General features: G+C 46.0%; 1 protein-coding gene across 1 annotated transcript in view; it reads right to left on the bottom strand.

Annotated features, from left to right (window-relative positions):
* The window catches only part of LOC147624418 (uncharacterized), a 100,203-nt gene extending 81,780 nt beyond the window's left edge, over positions 1–18,423 (bottom strand). The window contains exons 1-3 of the mRNA XM_086819411.1: positions 16,694–18,423; positions 15,695–15,865; positions 14,393–14,690 (exon numbers count right to left, since the gene is read on the bottom strand). Of these exons, the coding sequence (XP_086675537.1) occupies positions 14,393–14,690; positions 15,695–15,865; positions 16,694–18,097 (1,873 nt within the window). The 5' untranslated portion in view covers positions 18,098–18,423. The remainder of the gene's footprint in view (positions 1–14,392; positions 14,691–15,694; positions 15,866–16,693) is intronic.
* Positions 18,424–18,802: the final 379 nt, after the last annotated feature.

Genomic DNA, 18,802 nt, shown 5'->3' with positions numbered 1-18,802 from the left:
CTATTCGACATGGGCAGCTCCAAGGACGTCGTTCCTCTATAGTTCGCTACGAAGATGAGTTGTACATTAGTGTCTCATAATTAAGTCATGGACGGGTTCACACCTAGTCTCTGCACACACATCACTCATAAAGCTCAACAATTTGAGTTCAATGTTCAAAAGGCCACATTCAAGCGAGATTTCCTTATTCCACCACTTCTAAGGTGTGACATGATTCTCAGCATCCACTCGTTCCAAAAGCATGCGCCCATTCCTAATTGGTAGCAAGACACCTTCACAATTGTTGACAGTTTACCTGAGCCCCTTATAATTCGCAAGGATAGGAACATCCAATGAATCCCTCTCATTTCACATATCCAAGCCCAGAGAGCTCTTAGAAAAGGAGCTACGTGTGCGTTGATTTATGGCCGCACCCAACACTCTGATGTTCAACTAGCAACACCCTTAGAAAAGAAGCCGGCAAGTCCCCCTCCAAAGCTCCAAGACATCATGCTGAGGGACAATCTCCCACTCATTCGTCTTAAGGATCATCGCATTGAGTTAGTCCCCACGACAGAGCCACCCGGCAATGTTCAGTCTGTTTCAAATGACTCTTCTGTAGAGAGTATCTCTTCCTCTTGAAAGGGAAAACGGTACTCTTCTAGGCTTTGTATCTTGGTTGCTCTTTTAGGATTGGCATTATGAGGCTCAATCACAATCGGTGACCCTGTAAGACATTCAACCGAGATAAGCATGCTCTCGTGAGCTTGCATTTTGCGTTCGACATATGTCATGTGATTATCATTATCCATTTGGGGTGGTTGGGTGGGTTCTAGTTTCTCGATTGGTCTATGTGGTGCACTGAGCAAAGAGTAAGAACTTGTTTCATATGTACTAGAACTTGTTTCATTCTCTGAATTTCTTTGGTTTGTTAGTTTTTCATTATGTTTACCCATGCGACGAGATCGAATTTTCTTTTGGGTTTTTGTATCGTGTGTTGCACGTATGGATGTTGTGGTTTGTGTTGTGTCTTTTGAGGTGGATGCTTCTGCATCATGTATAGCTTTTGGCTCTTTTGTGTTTATGTCCCCTTTTGGGTTTATGGCCTCTACAGACTCCTTTTCCTTGTCTTTTAACTCGACCTTAGTTTCGATAGTTTTTTGTCCCTTGTCTCTCTTGGTTTCAGAAGGTTTTGCTTCTTCTTTTGGGTTCTAACAGTTACTCTGCGTGGATAAATCCAACCCAGAGTAACTGTTGTTCCAGTTTGGCCTCCAATGTCTTAGAAAGGCGAAGGGACTACAAACTCATAATGGCCACGATCAGTCTCGAAAGCCGTCTTTTGAATGTCAATTGTAAAGATGCGGACCTAGTGATAGCCACTCTTGAGGTCTATTTTAGAAAAATATTTAGCACCATTAAGACGCTCTAGAATGTATACACTCTATTTTGGGCATTGGGAACTTATTCTTGATTGTGAGCTTATTGAGTGCCCTGTAGTCCACACATAAACGTAGTTTTATCTTTCTTTTGCAAGAACGACGAGTGAGAAAAAGAGCGCATTTGGCCTCTTAGAGGTCCATTATCTGGGAAACGTTTTCAGTAAGTCTAGTATTCGCTTGGACCCCAACAAGGTACATGCTATATTGGATTGGGATGTACCCAAGGCTACTCAAGAAATGAGAACCTTTGTGGATCTTTGCCAAGCCTACACCACCCACATGGACAAATTTTCCAACCTTGCAGCACCTCTTACGAATTTACTCAAGGGCACAAAGACATGTCGCCAGAAAGTGTCCATTAGCATAGCTTTTGAGGCCTTCCATGCATTACAAAAATTGGCCTCAAAAACACCACTCCAAAAGCTGGCATCATGGAATGACCCATTTGAGGTTATCAGTGCCACTAGCAACCTTGCCATCAATGTGTTTTACAACAAGAAGGCACATCAGTGGCTTATTAAAGCCGCAAGCTAAATGATGCCGAGAAGAATTATTCAGTGTATGACAAGAGCTTTTAGGGGAGACCAGGCTTCAGGGACTGCGTCTTCCCCTCCGCATGTAGGAGGAGTTGCTGGACTCAGAGTTTGCAAATGACACAGCAGCTTTCCTTGCAGGAGATGTGGGAAATCTCCGGAGATTTGCAGGGAGGTGATCGAGATTTTCTGCAACGCATCAGGAGCACAGATCATCTGGCACAAGTAGTGTGGTTTTTGGGTAGGCTCAGCACCCGCCCCAACTTGGCGGCCAGTTGAGGCTTTCCAGTGGATCCCGAGAGCCACTCGGGTTCAATTGCCAAGTTGGCATTGATCTCTCTCCCAAGCAGTAGCTTGCCCCACTTCTTCTAAGTATTCAGAAGAAGCTTTTATATTGGAGCTCAACGAGGCTCTCCCTAGCAGGCAGGGTGGTGGTAGCGAACCACGTACCATGTGGTACATCACTTCGTGCTGGGCCTTTTCTCGGGCATGTATTGGCTAGGTATAGCGATTGATCCGGAACTTCTTATGGGTCGGCAATGATGGGAGACCAACCAGGGCCAAGGTGGCAAGGAGAGTGATCATTCAACCACGTCGCAGAGGGGGGCTAGGCCTCATCAACCCTACTATCGAGGGCCACGCCCTGCTAGGCTACGGGGTAGTGAGCCTTGGAAGGATTTCCTATTGGCCCGGATTTCAACCCGCACTCGAAGTCTTGGGGGCCCTTGGCCGCAGAGTACCAGATGGATTTCACAGAGATGCGAGCTCGTGGTTTTAGCCTAGCTTTTGAGGACAAATTTGCAACCAGTTTACTTCGTGCTTGGGATCATCTTAGGCCAACCCTCAAACAGATAGCTCCAGTTGCCTCACAAGAGGGGCTTCAGCAACCTTTGGTCTAGAACCCCTAATCCATTTACCTAGTGGCCACATGTTAGAGACCCGACCGCATGTATCTTGGGGTGCCTTGAGCATGGGACCAGCTAAGTTTCTTGGAGATTGGATCGCCCACAGGCAGTTACCCCTGGAGGTGCAAGAGAGAGGCCTGACAGGGATCCACGGTAGAGGTAGGCTCAACATTGACATCGACTTAGCTATCCCTCAGGAGTGGCCGACTCCTCCAAACCCGACCACCCCGTGTGGCTAGGCGTGTTTACAACTTGAGGCTTTGGAGGCCTAGCCCTTTCCTCACAGATAGAGGCAGTGACCCCATTTGGCATTACAGAGCACCTGTGTGGTTCCTCCCCCCCCCCCTCCTCCCCTTGTATGAGAGAGCCTTCTCCTCACTTAGCGGCCAGCCGGAGGAGAAGTATCTCTTCCCCTTATGATCATTTGTTTCTTGCCCTTAAATGAGGCGAGTTTGTATTTAGCCCCTCGTGGTTATATCTAGCCCTTTGTGGTTGTTTTTTCTTTAAATAATAGAAGGATCTTTTTCTCTGGAAAAAAAAAACGAAGAGCTTTTAGGGGTGATCACAGCTCTCAAGGATTGAAAACCTTTCCTTAATGGGAGGAAATTCACAATGAAGACCAAATATTAGGCACTTACATAGTTGCAAACCATGCCTAGTGCCCAATGGAGCGACATACAAGCCAGGTGGAGTCAAATCTTCCAACAATTTGGAGATATGATTGAATACATCACTGGCAAGAACAACCCTGTTTACTGACACTCTTAGTTGTCAGTCAACCATTTAGACATTAATGAAGTCCATTGTGCTAGAAATTCAAGAAAAAGATTTGGATAGAATGAAGGCACGATATCCAGATTCGGTTGAATTTGGAACTCCATACTGTTTGGCCCTCAGTTCAGAACCAGGTCCTTACTATGTACAAGATGGCTGGTTATTCTACAAAAACCAGCTATACATACTAAGGGAGAAAAGACAAGCACTTCTTCATGATGCCCATGACTCTCTTGTTCAGGAGTCATCGAGGTATACTGCTCATGACGCTCTTGTTGGGGGATCATCAAGGTACCAACAGCACCTCAGGGAAGTTAGAGCGATTATTTATTGGTCAAAGATGCAAAAAGATGTCTACCAGTATGTCCAAGCATGTTAGAGTTGCCAAAAAGTAAAGGTTCCACACTCGAAGTAGACCGGGTTGCTACAACCTTTGGCTATCCCCGAGGGATCTTTTCAAGACATTAGCATGGACTTCTTGTCACGTGCATCCCGCACTTGGATGCCACGTAGACATATCTGTACAGAAGGTGTAGGACCTGGGATGGTGAACTGGTCCCATGTGAGCCCAATCCGGGACGAGTCAGCCAGGGATCCATCTCAGTCGTCCGAGGTCAGGTGTGCATTCTCCTGCACAGGAGTCCAAGGTCAGGTGTGCATTGTCCTGCAGATGAAACAGTGCCAGTCCGCGCTGTGAGTCTCCCTCTGGAATGATGTCAGTGATTCTGTGTATCTGGTATGGTACCAGATGCCAGATCACTGAGTAGTTAGTTAGGGTTTGCTTTTAGAACAAGGGGCCAGTCCATAGGGCTACCCCAAGTCTTAGTGTGGGCATGGGGAGGGTGTGAAACCACTCCCATGAGGGCCAAGAAGGCCCTGGCTGAACCCACCAGCCATAGAGGGGCTGTAGGACAGCCCCAAGGCATGCCATGGGCAGCCAACAGTCCATGAAGCAACTATTGGGCTGTAGGGCAGGTATGGGGCAGTCCATACAGGCTGCCCAGCCTCAGGGTACTTGCAAAAACAGTGCCCAGCCCATCCTGAATAAGGCAAATGATGCCCAGCCATATAGGGAACAATGCGCAGCATTTTATGGGATTTTCCTAGCATTTAATGCTATTATCCAGTCGTGGGACAGAAGTAATGCTGGCCGCCTGGTTTAGAACTGGCCGACTCCTCATTAGAAGACGTATAAATAGGTGAGCCCACAATCCCATTAGTTCATCTCATTTCTCACCAAGAGCTCAAGCATAAAAGGGCTAGACAAGCCAAGAAGGTGCTAAGCAAAGGGGTGAAGGACTACAGCTCAAGGGCAGGGATTTTCTCAGCCAAGAAAGGTCAAGGATTTCTGTATTTTCTTTCAAAATTCACATCATTCTAATAAAGCAAATACACCATCCATAGTGAGGGCCCTACAGAGGGTATTTGGGACCCAATACTGTGTCCCAGCTCACAGATTTCTTCCAGAGAGCTATGCCAGTGCCAACTAATGTACCACATGGGGTGACCGCAAAGAGAGCAGAGGAATTGAGAGCCAGGAGGAGACCTAGACAGACTAGACATAGAGCACCCCGACTCCGTCACCGAGAGAGAGCAGCTATCCGAATGAGACACCAGATGGAGACACAGGAGAGCCTAGCTCGCTTTCATTCAGACTCAGGGTACATGTTCACGCCATTCACAGCCTCAGCATCGGTGATGTATGATATCTTATATCCCTCTTATGGCACTGGATGGAGTTAGCCATAGATCTGCATAGCATGCTTGTACTACTCCTTCAGCATATAGAGATGCATCTTGCCTTAGCACTCCATCCACATCCCCACCCCCCCTTATATTGTTTGTATATGGGCTCCACCGATCCATGATGATTCACAGTTGTATCCAAACACATGCACACCTGTTCTTTTCTTTCTTTTCTTCCGATGACCGGAAGAACACAGTTGTATTATTTTTTGTCTCATAGGCTGACTTTGGCCTCTCGTAGACGTTAATATATCTTTCTTTCTTCTTTCTTTCTCTCTCTCTATTTTTTGCACATCTTCATTCAGTTTGTGCGTTAATTCCGTCGCGAAAAGAGTGCTGATTTCTGAGCATTGAAGTAACCGATCTTCTCCGAAGCTTCCGCATGTTACAGTGGTATCAGAGCCTACTTCAAGTGCAAAGATTCAGCAAAAAAACCAAAATTTTTTCTCGCTCGTGTGGTTGGTTTTTAGAAGCCAATGGACTACCCCTTTCGGAGTGACTCTTGTCACTCGAAGTACGGTTGGTTTTCAGCCTCCGGACGTCTCCCACACAAATAGTGTATGGTCAGATTGCGTTCCGGAAAGGAAGTGCATTTTTTTGCTATGGCGAGCTTCGACGACCAGAGAGACCAAGAACCATGGGACCAGAGTGCACCAGGCAGCCCAGCTAGGCACCAGGCTTGAGTGTTATATATATGTTCCAGCAGATGATGCGAGCAATCGCAGACCATACAACCAAGTTGGACGAGCAGAAGGCGCAGATCTTGGCTCTGGAAGAGTGTACCCATTCTCCAGCGTCGCGTTTTCCATCTCCTCCTCCCTCTCCTTCCGTATCCCAGATTCCAGATCCTCGACACAGGGACTCTTTTGCGGGGTCACGACCGCAGCCGAGCTCTTTGCTTGAGTTGCAGATGCGTGCATTGGAGATCCGACAACGTGAAGACGAAGCCATACGACGCATGGAGCACAAGCGTTACCTAGCAGCTTTGGACGCCAGATTGACACCGACGGTGCCCTCGAATCATTTTCCCGAGAAAATGAACTTCAGCAAGTATAATGGCAAACTCGATCCCACAACTCTCTATTCATGGTTGCATCAGTTTGAAGCTTACTTTGCCGCAGTTAGGAAAACAGATACTGACAGAGTAATCTTAGCCAATTGGTACTTGGAAGGTGAGGCCATTCCTTGGTGGACTCAGTGGTCTCATTTCCACACTAGATTAGGTATGGCAGCTGTCACATGCACTCTACACTCAGTGCATGGTGACAAGATGGCTCATCATCAGAAGTGCAGCGGTTGTACAGTTTTAGAACCCAATAGGATGATATTTGTCGTACGCCGTGACCCCATTGTACATCCTCAATCCAGGATAAGTCAGGCACGAGCTACGTAGGTCATTCCTCAGCCTTAGTGGGTCAGTCAGTCAGTCAAGTCCCTTAACCCACTTGGAGAGAATCATTCATGCATGTAGAGTCAGTAGAAACCTCCAGTTAGTATAAATAGGCTTGCCTAGAGCCTCTTTTGCTCATTCAGTCTTCATTGTGCTAAGAGCTCTCCTCTCTCTTGCTTTCAGCCCAAGACTAATCCAGCCCTAGTGCCCATAAGCTTTCTTCTCCAGCCCCTTGAGATCCATAGCTTCAGCCCAGCCCTAGGTGCCTGCCTTCAGCCTCTTTCAGCCCTGAATTCAGCATCAGTTCATGCCCATAGTTCAGCCCACAGTTTAGCAGAGTTCTACGCCAGCAATCAGCAGTACAGTAGGCTGCGTTTCTGATCCAGCAGTGCAGCAGGCTGCGTTTCTGTCCCAGCCGTACAGCAGCAGCTCCTGCAGTCCCTGATTCACATGCGTTTCAGTCCACAGCATTCTCTACACCTCAGCGTTTCTGTCCACAGCAGATTCCAGCCCTGAAGCAACAGTCTACAGCAGTTTCCAGCCCTGAAACTGTTGTTTGCATCAGTGTCCAGCATTCTGTGCATCATCCACACATTCAGCAGTCATCTGGTGAAGGTAACACAGCATTCATATGTGTTTTCAGCATTCTAACAGTGTGTAGAACAGTCCACCTTCTTCTTCTTTGAGCCTCAGGTGTGCAGCCCTTCCTCATGCCCTTGGGAAGAGTGCATAGGCTCGAGATCAAGTCATTGAGGTGTTTCTACAGCAGTGTACAGATCAGCCGCTCTCCGATCCTCCGAGATCTTGCGTTCGGCTTATCTACAGTCCAAAGTCATTCTCTCTAAAGTAATAAAGCAAATACTATCTCGTTATCGGGATAGGGGACCCTTCAGTGGGTAATTTGGGACCCAATCTGGTGTACAGTTCTCATATATCTCTCTCTCATCTCTTTAAAGTTTGAAGTAATGAAATGGATTGCTAAACTCACGAAACTCAGGATACAGAAGACGGTGTGAGCATATTGTGTGACAGGATCAACCAATACAAAGACTTCCGCTGCATATCACAGCAGCTTATGGGTGGGACGAGTTTGTCCGCGACCTTAAGCGGCGGTTTCTACCGCCCCACTACCTTGAGCGACTCGAAGACGAGTTCAGGGGAGCGCGTAGGAACGCGCAACCAGTCCTTCGGTTTGCCAATAGAATTTCGACCTTATGTTTGCAATTAGGCTTATCTGATTCGGACAAGAAAGGGTAGTTTATGTATGGCCTTGACACGCAAATCCAATGGGAGGTGCATATGTTTAGGCCAACCACCTTTGAAGACGCACTCTCGCTTGCGCGAAGTGCAGAAATGAAACATAATGGTGGCAAGCCTAAGACTTCCCAACCGGCTTCTCCCATGGCTACCGCCTCGGGGGGAAAGGCCAGAACCAGACAGGGTCTTCCCCAGGACAGAGCCCACGAGCCGCTGGCTCCAAGAACTCGAACAATGCGTCTAAGCTTACTCCAAACCAAAAAACGGAGGCAGGCAAGAGAGGTGGCAAGTTGAGTGCTGAGGAGCTTTCTCAGTACAACAAGGAGGGTAGATGTTTCTTTTGTCATACAAAAGGACATACTTCTCGAGATTGTCCAAAGAAGCCTCCAGAGCCCGCCGCCGCTGCCTCCACAGCTTCCATGGTGAGCTCAGCTCCCACACAGACCCCAGCGGCTACCCCTAGTTCTTCAAACCCCGGTGCTTCAATTGGAGCAATTATTAACCGGGAGCTCGAAGATAAGCAGAAGGGCGCCCATGACTAGGAGTATGAGCGCAACGAATTGCTCAAGTCCTTTGGCTACATAGGTGGCCAGAGAGTCGTCGTCTTGTTTGGCAGCGGCAGCACGGAGGATGTGGTCACGGAACAGGCCACTAGGCGTGCCCGTTTCGACCTGACTTCGGTGGACAAACAGGTTGAGGGTTTAAGCATAGGCATGACAACGAGCGTCAAGTATGAAGCTCTAGGTGCTAAGTTAGTAATTCAGGGCATCGAATTTGTGCGTGATTTTATGGTTACCCCTCTTGTGGGAACAGACGTAATTTTGGGTATTCAGTGGTTTCACAAGTTTCTTCCAGATGTCAAGTGGAACAAGCACACGTTCTAGATCAATCGGAATGTGTCAAATGCCCCAATGACCATTAAGTGTGAGCCAAGAATTTTGAACTTTCCGCTTATAAGCCACTTTGCAGGCTAAGCGAGCAGTAAGGAAAGGCGCACAATGTGCAATGATATACATCCAAACAGCCCAGACGGTGGCCAGTGCTTCCGAGAAGTACTCGGCTCTCCATGAAAAGTTCCATAAGATTTTTCTTGGGGACAACCTCCCTCCCCAGCTCCCCCCGTCCAGACCGGAGGACCACAAGATTGACCTCCTCCCAGGCTCGGAACCCCCGAGCAAGTTTCCTTATCGCCTTTCCAAGGCAATGGAATCGGAGTTGGACCGCCAACTCTAGGAATTGTTGCAATCTGGCTTCATCCGCCCCAGCATGTCGCCATTTGCAGCACCGATCTTATTTGTCAAGAAGAAAGATGGGTCTTCCCGTTTGTGTGTCGATTATCGTGCACTCAATAAGCTAACTATCAAGAGTAGATTTCCGATGCCTCGAATAGATTATATTCTCGAGAGGCTGAATGGAGCAAAGGTGTTCTCAAAACTTGATTTAAAGAGTGGGTACCACCAAGTGCGGATTGTGGAGGGGGACATCCCCAAGAAAGCCTTCCGTACGGAACAAGCCCACTATGAATTTATGGTCATGCCATTTGGCTTGACGAACGCCCCAGCTACATTTAACCGCATGATGATGCGTGTTTTCCGGGATTTGATTGGAAAGTGTGTGTTCATATTTCTAGACGACATACTGGTATTTTCAGCTACGGTTGAGCAGCATGACATTGATGTGGAGAAAGTCCTTAAGTTGCTAGAAAGCAACGAGCTCTACGTCAATGAAAAGAAGTCAAAATTTTATCTGTTCCAAGTGCATTACTTGGGATACATAATTAGTGCCGAAGGCATTCGACTTGATCCGGCTAAAGTGGCCGAGATTGTCAACTGGGAAGTACCTCAGACAGCCTACGACATCAGATCCTTTGTGGTATATGCCAGGCATACTCCACCCACATCGACAAGTTTTTTGATCTCTCGGCGGATCTCACCGATCTGCTAAAGGGTGTAAAGACAAGAAAGCAAAAGATTCGAATGACTCCACGAGCGTTGGAGGCATTCAAGAACCTCAAGGTGGCTTTATCAGAAGCGCCTTGTTTAGCACTTGCCTCGTGGGACGAGCCATTTCTAGTGATCACCAATGCGAGTAACATCGCAATTGGAGGTGTATTGCAACAGAATGGTCATCCACTAGCTTACATGTCTCGTAAGTTACTCCTCGCAGAGACAAACTACTCAATCTATGATCGTGAACTCCTAGCAGTTACACAGGCCTTGAAACATTGGAAACATTTTCTGTATGGCCGTGACTTTGAGGTTCGCCTCTCGATCTCTCATTGGTGGATTTGGATGAGTCCTTCACTATATTCTGCGACGCCAAAGGAAGTGGTATTCTGCGACGCCAGAGGAAGTGGGCTTGGAACAATGTTCCAACAACATGGTAACCCAATTACAAATGTGAGCCAAAAGCTTCATGGAACCAAGATACAATATTCCAAATATGACAAGGAGCTGCTCCCAATGATGCATGCCTAGAAATGGCAGTACTACTTGATCGGCTCAGAGCTCCAGATCCACACAAACCAACAGTCACTCAGTTACTTCCTCACTCAGTCCACGATAAGATCTATCTCTAGACCAACTTTGCTAGTGGCACTCTCTCCACGTTTAACCAAGTCCTAAGTAAGGAGAATGTGGTAGTCAGCACGCTTAGTCGACTACCACATTCTTGAGTAAGGAGAATGTGGTAGTCAACGCACTTAGTCGATGGAGACATTAGTGTAGATAGTGAAAGGATGTAAGAATGAGTATTTTGTGCTTGTGCCAATGAAAAGCTTGTGTGCTAAGACCCAAACTTAGTGCAAGGCATTTCTTCAAAGTATACCATTCGAGATGGATGGTTGTACAACAAGAACCAGCTATGGATAGCCAAAAGTGGTGATATCCATTGCGTGCTTCTACAAGAACCCACAATATTCCCGTCTCACGACACCAAAGTGAGGATCCCATGTTGGAGAAGTTGACTAATCTCTTCTTTAGGCCCTACATGAAGCAAGATGTGCATTAGTAGGTAGAATACTAATAGGTATGTCGAAAGGCAAAACCAAACACCAAGAAGCGGTCGGCAAGCTTTACCCATTTAGTTGCCATGACAGAACATTTCTATCCACTTTGTTGCTAGGTTGCCAAAGAGTCAAAGGTTCCAGAATGCTTGTATTCTTACAGTTCCCAATCGGTTAAGTAAGCAAGCACACTTCATTCCATGCAAGTCAGATCCAAATGCCCTAGAGGTAGCCAAGCTTTGTCATCCCAGAGCATGGAATTCCAAAGAGAATTGTCTCGAACAAGGATCCAAAGTTCCCAATAGCATCTCGGAGGGTTGTTCTACTGGTCTGGAGACAAAATTACAGTCAGTACCACGTTCGCCCTCAAATAGAGAGTCAAACAGAGAGCATGAACAAGACAAGGCTCACCATGCTTTAGTATATTACTATCATGAGCATCACACTCTTTTTTGGGAGGAGTTCTTGCCATTGGTGGAGCATGCCATTGATGACACAGAACAAACATAAACCAAGAGGGTTGTTTATAGTCGTCCGGTCATCAATCCAACGTACAAAGCTCTCAAGGACACTACCATGTGGATTAAGTGGTCCTCGTCCAGGCAGACCACAAGCATCTGCGTGGCCATTATGTGCAACCCATGGGCCATCCGAGTAGCTGATCAGGCAAGCTTGCCACAATTGGGCAGCCTTGTAGTTGTTTGGGCTATGTGTCAGCCCGAAATGGACGACCACTTGTAAAATAAGGCTTATAAAAATGTGAAGTCGTGGCCTAAGGTATTTTGCGAAGGCTCGATTATTGATTCAACCTTTATAAACAAAGTCATGGGCTGGCCAGCTATAACATGCGGAAGCTTTGGGTAGTCTTCTTTCAACCCCAAGCACTGCATAGGAACTACTTGATGCAAGAACAATCAGCATGGACAGAGAATAGAGAGAGAGATGGCTGTATATTCAGAATATTCATAGAGTACAAAAAGGCACATCATCTGTGGCCTTTGGCCTACCCAAAAAGGATAACAAAAAGCCTAATCTATGACCAATCTCCACTTGGAGAGAGATGAATGGACTAAAACTTGGCCTTGCCTTTTTACAAGCCTTGGAACACATAATGACCTGGCCGACTGTTAATCAGCCGGGTCCTTCGGACAAATAAATGCTAAAAGCTGCCAACCACCGGTATACCACTCCTCACACCTGGCCGACATGATACTTGGATTTGTTCCGGTGCCTGCCAAGACCCTAATCATGTCCACAATCTATATTTATCTGATGTCCATCAAGGATTAGCCTAGGATTAAGCTTGTCCATGTGCATGCACACGACATCCCCTTCTGCTAAAATTGGTGACGGAATTCCAACCTTTGACCTTGGATGATTGTCATCATCCCCCGTCTCCACATATGGTCTCCCATGCCTTTTATCCTTCCCTTCCTGCCAACCTTTTCACTGAAATCCTTGCCTCAGGTCTCTGAATCAACTCCAAATCTGATGTAGAGATCTGTGCATCTGGTCCACTTTGTCCCCTTGCCTTGTTACCCTGTCCCTAAAAACAAACATGAATCCTTCTTCTTGAAAACTGATCCTAGCACCCTTGGCTCCACCCCTTGGATGAACTTCATCCCTTGGAGTGCTCCATAAAAGCCTCTGGGGCAGCCCCAACTGGCTACCAACTCTCATGAAACCCTCCCCTGGGTTTGCCTTACACCAACAAGCTTCTGGGGGTCTTGACACATGCTGCATTTCTCTCCTTAGACCTGTGCAATTCCTCTGGGACACCAACAGCACTTAGCATAGCTGAGCTTAATTCTGATACAATGTTGCATGGTCACTTCACTATCTTAAGATCAAGACACGAGTGATGGTTTCATCCATGCACGATGCAGTAAGGGTGGGTGAGACATGGGCAACAACACTATCTCAGAGTCGGCCTGAAGCTTTGATACCAATGTAACATGCGGAAGCTATGGGTAGTCTTCTTTCAGCCCTACGCACTCCATAGGAACACTTGATGTAAGAACAATCAGCATAGACACACACACACACACACACACACAGCGAATCTCGGGACTGAAGGGCTGGATCTGATCTGCAATATCAAATTTTGGGTGAGTACTTGATCATAACAAGAGAGATCAAGGGAGATCTTTTAAGTACCATTTTTTTACTTAAACAATTCACTTGTAATTCATTCCTGTATGTTAGCCCTAGGTTGCACCCATAGGCATTAAGCATATGCACGAGCATCAAAGTGTGAACACATACTTTTGTAAGGCACATAGCATAGTTACATTTTCACATACTATTTGGTTACTCACGACTCTTCACCTTCACCTTCTTTGCACGTAAGGAAGATCTGCAGCAATGTAAGTTCAAGCATGAATAAGCAAGATGATCAATGCAATGCAGTTTATCTCTGCGTGTGGGTAACGGTTAACCCCTAACACTTCGGTGATCCTACTTTCATCTCGCCCACAATCTTTGTCTATTCTGTTCTCAAAAGCGGCCTTCCCAATGTAGCTAGCTACCAATGCCCAGTCTCTGCTCCTTCTTGGCACACAGGCAGGCACTGCACGATTGCAAATGTCATCTTTCCGACCAGCGCACCATATCTGGATCCGATTGTCCACCTAGCACTCCAGATCCTGGTTCCGTTTTTGTGATGACACATCGTAGTAAGGTTCATCGTGAATATGGGCATCATTCCAAGTATTGTCTATTGCAATTGGATTGGCATTTTTCCATCTATTTCATCAGATGTCATATCCTCTCTACACAATGACTTGCTGGAGGAATTATATAAAGAGATATTTCGATCTTTTGAGTGGCATCATCAAAAAGAGCATTGCTCATTTATACACAAGTTGCATCGCTTGGCTGATTTGAAGTCCAAAGTGGATTGTTTGCATCAATGGAAAAAAGGCAGTGAGGAACCCATAAGGCCTTTATTCGTATGCCCACCAATAAGGCCTGTGTCCAGTGTCGATGTCTTAGTTCCAGGTTTGAGACATCTCGTCTCAGTAAGCAAAGGTCCATAATCATCAAAGTGATGATGCAAGCCCTCTATCCTCTGCAATATCACCTGATGGAGATTACTATCCCTGCTAGACTAGATCCCTCCCTCCTGAGGGATCTTGGAAGAGTACAAGATCATCAATAAAGAGTCCAAAGAGTCTGGGTGAAAGCACCCCCCGTCTTTGGATTCATCACAAAACATAACATTGCATAACTTTTCACCCATATACAAAAGGTCCCCCACTAAACAACACACAGAAAGTAAAGCCCTCTTCTCACAAACAAGACTTAAGATTACTTTAAAAGTGGATGAAAGAAGGAAGGGGAGAAGACTCAAAAGAAAAACAGACCAGAGATTGATTGAAAAAACGATGAATCGAATATATTCTCCGTCTCCACATCAAACTTTTCTTGAAGGGCATGGATTTGAGCCTCGGGGTTTATTTTGCGTAGAGCTCGTCCTGCTGTGGGTGTCTTCTGCTTTCCTAGATCATCTATATGATATAATAACTGATCAGTATAATTAGGCTTTGAAATGCGATCCATGTCAGTGACTGTGATGCTACCACTTGAGCTGCAACCTATTCCCATCAGAACAAGATTCTTTAAGACCTCACAGCCAATCCCACCTGCACCAACGACCAGCCACTGGCCCCAAAGAAATAACAGTCAAACATGTGCAAGAGTGCTGCAGAACATGTTCAAAGAGAATCACCAAAAAAGAGCATTAACATTGAAGTACCAAAAGTTCATGGCTCCAATGTAAAAAACCTTGTTAGATATTCCATAGAGCAATAAGACCATGAAATATGGCGGAGGTTACTGACTGCCCAGTAAAGACCAACATATCTGGACATGGTAGTACTCTTGATCAAAACAATCCTTCACAACCGAAAAAGCCGAAAATTTCAAGCCATGAACCATTCAAAAATTAGAAGCACTGCCATTAGCTCTTCCTTGATCCATAGGTATATCTGAGTAGTGATTGTCAATAAACCGTGAACATATGTTGGGACTACAACAAAAGACACCAGTGTCACGCTTGTGTTGGCTGAACAGCAAAAGCTGAAATGGTCAAGAGCACTAAAAATACTAGCCCAGCAAGAGCACCAGACCTCCGCACCCAAGCTCAACTCCCTGACCAGAATTATTTGTGGTAATCTCTGATGCAAATGGCAGCCGTGTTGGGGTAGTACTTTAACTATCACCAGTCTCTAACGTGTATCCTTACTTATTCTTCGCAAGATTTGTCTTCAAAAAACACGCAAAAACTAGCAAATAGAAACGTAGTTCTGTTTTTGCTCTTTCAAGTGATCAGCCAAAGCTCTCGTACTGGAATCAGCCCGCCATCTCTAAAGTCATATCATATGACAACACAGGCTTGAGCTAGGTGCTCTGCGGGCACAGAGACAAAGTACACCATTTGAAATGGATGGTTGAGGCTGTCTGTAAGTTAATGCACAAAATATTAAGATAGACAATACGCTTTCAATTCTGAGTAAAAGCTAGCACAAGCTTACTTTGCCCTCCAAAAAACATCACTGCATTGAAGAAAGCCATCACACTCAAAGCTTCAAGAGGAGATACCCCAAAATTGATGAGCTGTATTCTTTCACATTCCAAAACTTTGATTCAGAAATGAAATGCAGTACCTGCAGGCTGCCCAGCTTTTGTTGAAACTCCCGACCAAATAACGCTATCTGCAGGTCATTGCGTGACTGCAATGGGGCATTTTCTGCTGCATTCACGAGTTGTGGTGGGGCACAGTCGATTACATCGTAGTAGATCCATTGATGTAAAGGCATAAACACCTTCCCTAGGACCTGTTACAAGCAATTACATACTCAAAACACCAACCCAAGCTATGGCAAATTAGACTACACCTCAAGAACCTGCACAAAGTTTGTTTAAGACATACCAAAGGTTTTTATTAAAATTTAGTATTCCTCTATTTCATAAAATTTGAAAGAAAATTATGTGCAAATGAACTATATGTACTTTTCACAAGCATAAACAGATGTATGCAACTAATGGCCCTCTCTTAAGATGTCAGTTACAAATATACTCTGCCTTACGACAGCCAGAAGCAGCCCTGGCCAGAAGTGTTACGGCCACTGCACCCAGTGCCCATGTCAAGTGTGAATGAGTGTTCAATTGCATGCTGTCTAATCGATTCCAGAAGAGTCCCTAACAAATAATGAATTCCATTCTTCCATGCAATGCTTTTGAGTAGCTAAAACATGTCATGACAGTCCTAAATCCCCCAAGAAGCTGCAATCTTTTAGCTCAGCTTTTTCTGGGAAAAAAGTTGTACAAATGTGAGATCTGCACATAATACAGCAAGGATGTGATGATCGGGGGAAACAGCATGTTGGAGAGCATACAGAGAAGCAGTCGATGCATGGAAGTGATTGGCTCCAAAAGCACATGTGCAACATTTTGAGCTCTAAGAACATTGTGGTCTATTTTTAAAACCCAAAAAAGCTGTGGTTTTTCTAGCAAAATGTTTTCTGTGATTTCATATCAAGTGTAATGCGTTTTGATGCAACAATAGTACAGGTGATCACAAGTAGCAAAGAGAAGCATAGGGAGAACTGTGCATGTTGTATGGCACAGAGGGAACAAATAACTACAAATGTTTTAAAATGCACCTTAATGACTTCTTGTGCAGCTAAACCTCCAGTTAGTGCAACCAAAGGGCACAGCTCAACGTTTGTTGCTTGAGCCAGTACCCTCACGAGCTGCTCATCAAAATCACTTAAATTGCCTGAAACTTTGGGCTTGAATCCATTGTGTTCTTCTGTTGCATGAAGATCCACCGCTTTGTCAGTGCAGCTCCCTGCATTATTGCATCCAACACCTGCCACAGAAAGCCCTGATTGGTCCATGCAGTTCTCCCAGGAAGACTTTTCTGCCCTTTCCTCCTTTTCTGAAAATTCTGGCTCCAATGCAGATGTTCTTCTCTCTGACGCGTGTGCCGTGCTATCATTAATGCATCCTTTGCTCTTTGAAGAAAAGCTAGAAACCTGCCAGATTTCTTTCCCCCTTGCTACAATGTTATCTATGTCGGCCTCTCCGAACCAGCACCCACTCGATCCCAGAGCATCTGTCTTACTCAACCTCCCATACTCATCAATGGCCTGCAAAGCCACATGGATGTGAGGCTCGTGGGAGACCTCCGGATTATCCATAACTGAAAATATTGGATTTCGCAGGGCTGCTTCAAGAGGAACATAATGCATGCTTTTCACAGGGATGATCTTTTGGAAATACCCACCTGAGGTGTACCTGCCAAACCTGCGCGTGTCTACTGGTATACTAAAAGTATGGGTGCCAGTCACAGTTACTCGGTGACTCCCTGGTTGGTTCAGCTCTTGCATCCCTTTGATGCCACTGAACATAACCTCATCACCATCTTCCAGACCGTGCCTCTGCTCTTCTACTACTGTGACTGTGGCGGGTTTATCCTGTGTAACATTTGCTACCAAGAGCAAGCCAGAAGACTCACCAGACTCATCCTTGAACAAGTAAGAGTCCCCGAGGTCACCAAAAACATAGGAGAAAAGCCCCCGGGTCTGCGAAGCAATGAAGGGTACGTTGACAGTACGGCAGAGCCAGTTGAGGCGAATAAGGTCAGGCAGAGTACCTGAGGTAGCTGCAACAAGATGGTAATGAGCAAGGGATGCTTCAACGGATGGCTCTGTGATGACATCCACATCAGCAGATGGGTTCAACTCTCTCAAACTATCGGCTACAGAGACGGCACGGTTGCGGCCCACATCGGATTCACGTAAGCAGAAGTTGCAGCCGAGGTCACCAATGGAGACAACCTCCTCATCGACGAGGCCAATGCCGGAAATTCCGCTGAGGAGGAGGTTTTTGGCAATCTCTGCGCCAAGGCCTTTACAGCCTACAATGAGGACTCTGCTTCTGTGCAGGGCATGCACTACCTCCTTGCCTAGAGTGTACATGAGGCGAGAGTACTGAAGCTCGTCCATGGCTGAACATGAAGAAACTTGAAGCCCATTGTCGCGATCCACCTCCATGGTCACCATTCTGTCCCACTTCTCGCATCACTTCAGCAACAGCCCACAAATGGCCCCATATGCACGAAGCGCTCACCTGCCCTTTTGGGCACTAAAAGCCCACCAATTGTCACAGTTGCAAAGTTGCGCAAAAGATTTTTTAGAGAGCTCTTACCTGCTTTCATCTCCAACCCTTTCTCCTTGAGGTGAAAAACAGATGAAGGGTCCTTTTTCCTTGAGATGAAAACAGAAGACGACGACGAAAATCGTGCTGCTTGCAATCTTTCAAGCCCCACTGCCCAAAAGAGAAGCCCAATTCATTGAGAGAGAGAGGAAGGGGGCTGTGAGACTTGAATGGGCACAAAATACTCTAGAGGTGTTTTCACACTCCCCGCCCCTACGTGGCACCCGTGACCGGCGCCCATAGGGCACCGAAAACATTTTCGGTCGTGTATTATATTACATTCAAGCTTTGTCTTTCCTTTGGCTAGTTCGTTTTTTTGTAAGGGTTATTTGTAGTAATAAACATTTGGAGATCTTTTTTTGGAAACAAAAAATATTTATATTTATAAGATAAAAGCTACCATTTATATAGAGGATCTCTTTTTACCCCTTCCTCAAACCATCCTACTCCAAATCCCTGTTAAGTAGATTACAGATTTGGTCCCACCCCTCCTCCTCCCAAACAAAAGATGAATGCTCCCAGGAAACATGATAACCCAACTGCATACAAGA

This window comes from Cibotium barometz, chromosome 25, assembly GCF_041138505.1.
Source record: "Cibotium barometz isolate CiBa-2024 chromosome 25, ASM4113850v1, whole genome shotgun sequence".
In the NCBI taxonomy this organism is placed as follows: Eukaryota; Viridiplantae; Streptophyta; class Polypodiopsida; order Cyatheales; family Cibotiaceae; genus Cibotium; species Cibotium barometz.
This window is presented reverse-complemented; position numbering and strand designations above follow the sequence as displayed.